At 30.5% G+C, this 7,732-nt stretch overlaps 1 protein-coding gene across 1 annotated transcript; it reads right to left on the bottom strand.

Moving 5' to 3' along the window:
* Positions 1-256: 256 nt before the first annotated feature.
* On the bottom strand, positions 257-2,166 carry LOC108565148 (fork head domain transcription factor slp2-like). The gene is made up of 2 exons (XM_017924443.1): positions 2,073-2,166; positions 257-1,535 (listed from the first exon to the last, which is right to left on the bottom strand). The coding sequence occupies exon 2, from the start codon at positions 1,242-1,244 to the stop codon at positions 360-362; it is 885 nt and encodes a 294-aa protein (XP_017779932.1). The 5' UTR covers positions 1,245-1,535; positions 2,073-2,166; the 3' UTR covers positions 257-359.
* Between the last annotated feature and the right edge of the window lie 5,566 nt (positions 2,167-7,732).

Below are 7,732 nucleotides of genomic sequence, written 5' to 3'. Positions count from 1 at the left end.
TTTGGGTGCTATAAATTTCCGAATCGTAAAAATGTCGAAAGGTCATTGAATGAAGCGGCAGTAAAAGGAATTGCGTTTGCATCATTTTCGATTTTTTTTTTTGAAGGGGTGTGAAGGTAAGTTTGTAGATTAAAAGAGAGTTGAGTTCAGTTCAAAACTTATAATTAAATCGAGTTATAAATAAACTCGGACGATCCTTGCGGACACATATATAAATAAATAATTTTTAGTATAACATATAAAACAATCTTATATACAGGAATTATGTACAAATTTACAAAAAAATCAATTTTTTGGTTAAATATAAATTAAATAAAGAGATCACAATGAGCTTTAGCTGAATTAGGTAACATATTAAATCAATTGGGTCGAGTGAGGACTGCCAATGGTTTAAAGATGTCGACCGGTTTGGGTTCCGGACTACCCGAACTGCTGACTGGCGACAGCGCCATGGTTTGGTTTAGCATGGGATACTGTTGCGTCGGCATCGTGATTCCATGGAAAATTTCGTACTGGGGAGCAATGTATGTAGATGGGAAATGATGGGGTTTCGGGACCATCGTCATGGGTTGGAATGGTGGACTGTATCTATTGTACATAGAAGCTATTACCGCTTGATTTTGGTAAAGTCCCATCATGGGGTTGTAGGGTTGGTATGGGGTTGGGTAGGAGGAGAACACCATGGAACGTTTGAAGGGGACCATGCGAGAGCGCGATGCCGGTGTTGTTCGTCGTCGAAGCTTTCCAGTAGTACCACCGATGAAGACGTCTTCCGCAGATGGATCGAGCATCCAGTAGTTTCCTTTTCCAGGATCGTCGTAGTGTCGCGGAACTTTCACGAAGCATTTATTCAAACTCAAATTATGTCTTATAGAATTTTGCCATCCTTGTTTATTTTCTCTGTAGTATGGGAAATTCGACATGATGTACTCGTAGATTCCGTTCAATGTTAGTCGTTGTTCATCGCTATTCCTGATGGCCATCATGATCAACGCGTTGTAACTGTACGGCGGCTTATCTTTCGATTTTTTCGCTTTGTCTTCTTCCTTTTCATCTCCAGATTTGTTGCTGCAATCCAATGGCGGTGGAGTTGTGGTAACATCTAAATCGCTGCTATCACTTATATCTGACACTGGTGATGGTATTTGGGCTATTCTCTCATCTTTTACACTTTCCGGGATGAGGGAGCTGATCAAAAACGATGTTGATTTCATTGAGACTTGCATTTTTACTGATTGTACCATTTCGGTTGGGGCGAAGATGTGGTGCGAACAGTTCTAATGCTAACTCAATACTGACTGTGGAAGGCCACGTCGGGCCTTATATACCCATGGTTATACTGGAAGGTCGTGCCTTGCAGCCAATCCGGATTCTCGACGCGCCCCCTATTTACCGATAACAAAGGCGGTTCCTATGTTGTAACATCACGACGGGAGGGCGAGAGGATCCAGGAGTTGATCCACTTTGTTTTCTCAATTGTGCACCGTACAGTATTGAGTCCCAACCACGTTTTTCTCAAAATAGAAGAATCCCCTCTATACAATCAAATATAAATATACAAATATAAATACCAATTATATTTTAGATCCAATATTCAAACACAACCAGAAACGTTACTCATTATTAATAAATAAAGATTATTATTTATTTAATTATACAGTAGACAAACATATTAATCAATGAACTTTCGACCAAAGTCTTCTTTCCAAACTAACAAATAAAATCCAATTTACAATTTGTAAATAATCTTATTTACTAATGTATCTGCTTTTCAAATCATATGACGCAAACAAACAAATAATATTATCTAATGATTAACAAACACAAATGTTAAGAAAATCTATTAAGTATACAAAAGGACTGAAAATGATTAAGCTAAAATATAATTAAATTAAAATTAACTATCTTATTGTGTTAATATAAATTCAGAGATTTCAAAACTAATGTAAAACTGTTAATATATATGCTAATACAATTTAAATTTACTTTATATTCGAGTTCAATGAAATTTCTGTTTAAAAAAAATCTGAAATTATTTTATAGAATTTTTGAAGTTTTTTTTTCTTACTTACTTAAAAGTTACGATGCGTCGATTTTCTCAAAAAATTGTCGGCTAAAATATTCTTTTCCTAATCGTCAATGGATTACAGCAACACTTCTCGTTGTCACATTATTATTTTCAAACGAATACCAAAACTGCAAACATAAATCCTTTTTATCTTTAATTTTGCGGCGTTTTTCTTTTAAACTGACAAAAAATAAATAGGATATATTTAGAAGAAGAAAAAAGCGTTCTTTTGGTTTTGCGATAATTTTTATATTTGTTCATAAATTATACATCAAATAATAAAAATATTAGTATTTTGTACCAAACATTGCTGTATAGTGTAAAATTTATATAATTTATTGATAGTTCAATAAAAATGGTCACAAAAAAAAAGGTATTTGCGGTCAACCTTTCTGAAGATTACAATCCTACAATATAATTTTTTGAAAAAAAATAAATATTATTTTCCTTTTTTTTATTGTATAACCTGTTGCGGTAACTTGGGTTTCTTTCAAAGTTGACGGTCTTATTGCAATCTAGGTAATATAATTCCATCGGAACATTTCAATCTCATTCAATAATAAGATTAAGGAAATTTGGGCAAAAAAACTTCTGTCAACAGTTATTGTTATGCAATAAAATTTGTGAATTTATGATTGTTGACGGAAGTTAACACTTTGCGGTCATATTTTATGATCACTAGAATGCTACTGAATATTTTGTTTTTCGCTAAATATAGTAGTGCTATAAACACAGCAAGTGTTTACAACTAGAATTGCCTACAATACAATAAGAATTACACCAAACAATAGTAAATCAAAAATAGATTAAGGAAATGTGGGCAGAAAAACTGCGGTCATATTTTATGTTCACTAAAATGCTACTGAGTATTTTGTTTTCGCAAAATATAGAAATACTATAAAAACAGCAAGTGTGCAATAAACATTATTACAATAATCGTTTTATTTCAGTCTACAACTATAATTGCCGACAACATATTACGAGTGTAAGTAAGACATAAATAGAAGAAAAATTCGTGGAATTAATTAATGTTCATATAATAAAATTTATAAATAATTAAAATTTTCAATTTCATTGATTTTATGATTTCATCACTGGTTTTTCCATGAGTCTGAATTTTTTTCCATGAAATTTTGATTATTTTATTATTGATTGCAGAAAATTTACCTCATTCTAAATATCTATTTATCTTATATAGTCATATAATAAAATCGGTTTATGCAAATTTAAAATTTATAAAAATAATTCAAATAAATAATACAAAAATTGAATTTACCAAAAAAAACTTTTATTTTCCTCATTTTTCAATTATTAGATTTGATCGATTTTATTCAAATCATCAAATTGGTTTTCTCCTCCGAATCTGGATTTTCTCTACAAATTTTTTATTATTTTATTATATGACTGTAAAAAAATGAACACATTTGAAATGTCCATATATTTCATTTACATATAATAAAATCGGTTTATCCAAATTCTAAATTTATAAATAATTCAAAAATTCAATTTAGCAAAAAAAAACACTTATTTTCCTCATTTTTCAATTATTAAATTTGATCGATTTAATAATTTGATCACTGGTTTTCCTCAAACTCTTTCCTTCAAAAATTGAATTTACAAAAAAAAAAACTCATTTTTCAATTATAAAATTTGATAGATTTTATGATTTTATCATTTCGATATTTTCTCTACACATTTTTGATTATATATATTTGATGTAGATATAATAAAATTAAAAAAAATAATTAACCAGAAACATTCTTTACTCATTTTTAAATTACTAAATCTGATCCATTTGATTAATTGTCTTTTTCTGAGTCAATTGTTACTTAAATAATCTATATAAAAAAATGTAATTTTTGTTATATTTTTGTCAAATTTTAATGATTTAATTAATTTTAATGAAATTATTAATTACTGTTAATTTATTTAAAAATATAAATTATTCTGAAATATTTATTATAAATATATTGTATAAACCATAACAAAACAAATGTATAATTTAAATTCAAACTAATTTAATTACGTAATACTATAATTGAAACATACACAGTTATTGTAGAGATAAAAGTAATAAAAATTAGGATTCTGAACAGTATTTTATTTTTTCTGCATGAAAATAAAAACAAAGATGAGCGTCTCTTCGACGCAGGCAGGAATACGGCTTACACACCCCAACGATCTTAATCGTAGTCGGCTCAGGACAACGTGGCAATGATGGAATAACTTCGATGACACGATATGATAGCCATCATGAAGCTTTTTAAGCGACATTCCAAATGAAGAGGTAACGAAAAAAAAATCGGGACGGCACATCAAACCGGTTACGTATTTCCTTTCAAACAAACAAAAAAAATACACAATGCGAGTGCATCCCTTTATATGGGTTTTATCTAAGTTCGCACCTTGTATTATGAGTTCCTCCTATTATCGTACGGATCCTTTATGTAACTTAACGACAAGGTTGGTGCTTTAATATGTAATAATATAAATGATCTCATCATATCTTGTTCCAAATCTTGAAATCTTGATTTATTAGTGTATTCTTTAATGTATGCAATTACAACAATAGCTCGTATAGTGCGGTTTCAATCGGATTCTCTATAGTACGATTTCAATACAAACTATATTTACAATTTACATAGAAGAAAACCATTAATAAAATCGGTCAGATTTATTAATTTAAAAACTGAGGAAAGAATGTTTCCGGTTATTTTTTTTTTTGAAATTATTTATAAATTTTGGTTTTGGATAAACCGATTTTATTATATGAACATAAAATATATGGACATTTAAAATGTGTTATTTTTTTACAATCATGTAATAAAATAATAAAAAATTCGTAGAGAAAATCCATTTTTTTTTGTTAATATTATTATTATATATTTACTTATTTTTTTTTATAAATTTTAAATTTTATAATTAATATTTTTTATTTTGTTTTTATGTTAAATATTTCTTGACCAATAAATTATTATTATTACAATAATAAATGAATTTCTTAAAAATATTTTTTTGAGTATCCGTCGCCGAATTGACCATCGCCGAGTTGGCAGGTACCCTGTTGACCTCTGACTTCCACTAAATATTTGTTTACAACACTATCATAATTATACACAAGGGTTGCTAAGACGGTCGTTTATATTTTTGAAATTTCTGACATTCAAAAAAAGTTAGTAATAAATAGAACATGTACTTTATTTAAATGAGAATACTTATTTATATATGCGTTATGCGAAACGCCGCTCGTTAAGCGAGTCAGTCGCTTACCGCCTAATACTTTTATGGTAGACATGACTTCAGGCATGCCTTGTAACTGAATACCTATTTTGCAACATAAAACTGAAATGGTTAAGTTTGGTATACCACTTGGATTAAGTTCATTGCGGGACCATAATTCTGTCAACAAGTATTGTATAGCAAATAAAACTATCAAAACATAAAATGTTTTAATAAAAATTGACAAGACCGACTTGACCGTCGTTGAGTTGTGACTTGAAATAAAGTCAGTAAGAAATTATATATAGAACAGGGATTAAAAAAAAACGACTTTTTAATTTCAACAAGAAAAACTCTATGTAAACTATAGAAATTTAGTATAATAATATATATTGCTTGACCACACCCATAATTAACTGATTTATAGCTATTATTGTTAGGGCTAAAAATATTTTATTTTTTTACAAGACGAAATAATATATACAGCATGGAGTATTTTCTATTTTGCTAAAAATCACCGTTTATTATTGGCACTTGCAATAAATTAGAAAACATATCATATTGGAAATGTATGACCAATGTTAAAAGAGAAAATATAGTAGCAGTAGCGAAAAGGTTGTAACATTGTAAAACATAATCTGCATTAACATTGGTTAGACGTAGCTCTTCTTCAGAGAAGCCGTACTTATTCTCAGTTCAATACAGTTTATTGCCGAAGGTTTCGTTTCATCATAGTTTTAGCATAAACGTTAGCCGCTTTAATCTTATTTATTGCTTTAGTTTGGCTTTAAACGAAATTAACGATATTTGACGATATGTTTTTTTTTGACCTCTGCCAGGTATTTCTGTATATTTTTTGCACATTTAATTACCTCAGACCATAAGATGCACCAGACAAATTGATGAGACAATAAAATGTATGTTCATTATTGAATATTTTTTATAATAACTAATTAATGTAAGATTTATTAGTTATTAACTGGTATTTTGTAAAATTTTATAGAAATTGGACCAATAAAAAATTGTATATAAATAAATAATTAAATTAAAAAAAAAATGTTATAAAAAAATATCTATTTCAAGTAATTTAAGTAATGTAATTCTGCACAAGTGACGAAGAAATGAGAAACTTTTGGATAAATATTATTGTATTTTATGGTGAAATAAAATTTTGTTGTTAAATTTATTGTAGCAACCATAAAATTTCTTACATAATAAGTATGAAATAAAAAAAGCGCGTGATTGATAGCATTGTTTTATTTGCGTTTTTTGTGCACGGCTAATTGTCATAGGAGACGTCATTTGATTTTATTGGTATATCTGTTTACGATTTATATATGCGTAATACGGAGGGATGCGGACTCTTTATGGGAAGTTGGGGATTCGGAGGAGTTCGTGGCTTCATGTTTCAATTAAACTGGAGAGATGGTCGCAGTGCGAAAAGGTCGAAAACAACGACTGTAAATATTGGATCGTGAAAGTAATTGGCAGTTGCACTCATTCTGACAGAACTATTCATCATCTATCGAAAACAAGTAGAAAAAGAAAAGGAAGCCGAGCAAGAAATATTGAGAGAGGTCCAGTTCTAGAAACGTCAACAAGTCAGTCAGCCAGTCATTGCCTTCTTGCACCGTTCCCATTATGTTCACTTGTTAGGCATTGTCTGTTTTTACACATGCGGAGCCTCGTGCCGAACGTTTCCGGACAATGGTCTTCCCGGTAACAAAACCCAAGAACTGTACTGAACCTGGCAGATGGTCGCAATTCTTCGTCAGTTTTTCGACTCTTCATCTCCGTTTCTAATGAGGGGCTCAACCCTGCGACCATTATTTGCTCATTTCTGGGCCGATTGTTGAGGGAATGTGCCTACGCATGTTCCGATCAATTGGAGGGCACGCACGTAAGAACGAACGCTTTGTGGCCACAATAAGATCAAAAGGTAATGTCCAAAGGCGTCTTCAAGAAATCGCCGAACGCTTGTCGACGACATTGGACAATGATGAGTGCGTGCGGTGGACCTCGGACACGACCACTTCTTCTGTTCCTTCTCCCCCACCAACAATCCATCCAACCATCCGTACACGTTTGAATGCCTTCAATTAATACCAATTGAGGTAATCGTGAATTGATTCAATTGGAATCACTTTTCTTTTCTCCTAAGGGTCTCACCCTATTGATGAATTGAATTTAATCCTTCATTCATCTTAATACACGAACATAACCATTTATCCTCCTCTCACTGTTACACATTTAATATAATTTGTCCAACTAGTTTACATATCATTATAGCGTCAAGTATAAAAAAACAACTTGATTATACTTTAAATGGTTTTCAATGCATACAGATTTTTTTTTACTTGAAATTTATTAGTAACTAGACCTTCTAACGTATCCACATCGTAAATTCAATTGACACCATAGTTATTGGGACCCTACTTCTTGTAG

Source organism: Nicrophorus vespilloides, unplaced genomic scaffold (genome assembly GCF_001412225.1).
Source record: "Nicrophorus vespilloides isolate i.1.1-1 unplaced genomic scaffold, Nicve_v1.0, whole genome shotgun sequence".
Classification (NCBI taxonomy): Eukaryota; Metazoa; Arthropoda; class Insecta; order Coleoptera; family Silphidae; genus Nicrophorus; species Nicrophorus vespilloides.
This window is presented reverse-complemented; position numbering and strand designations above follow the sequence as displayed.

What these genes read in the sequence shown, in the direction of transcription:
- LOC108565148 (XM_017924443.1), bottom strand. Translation starts at nt 1,244, where the DNA reads ATGGTACAATCAGTAAAAATGCAAGTCTCAATGAAATCAACATCGTTT.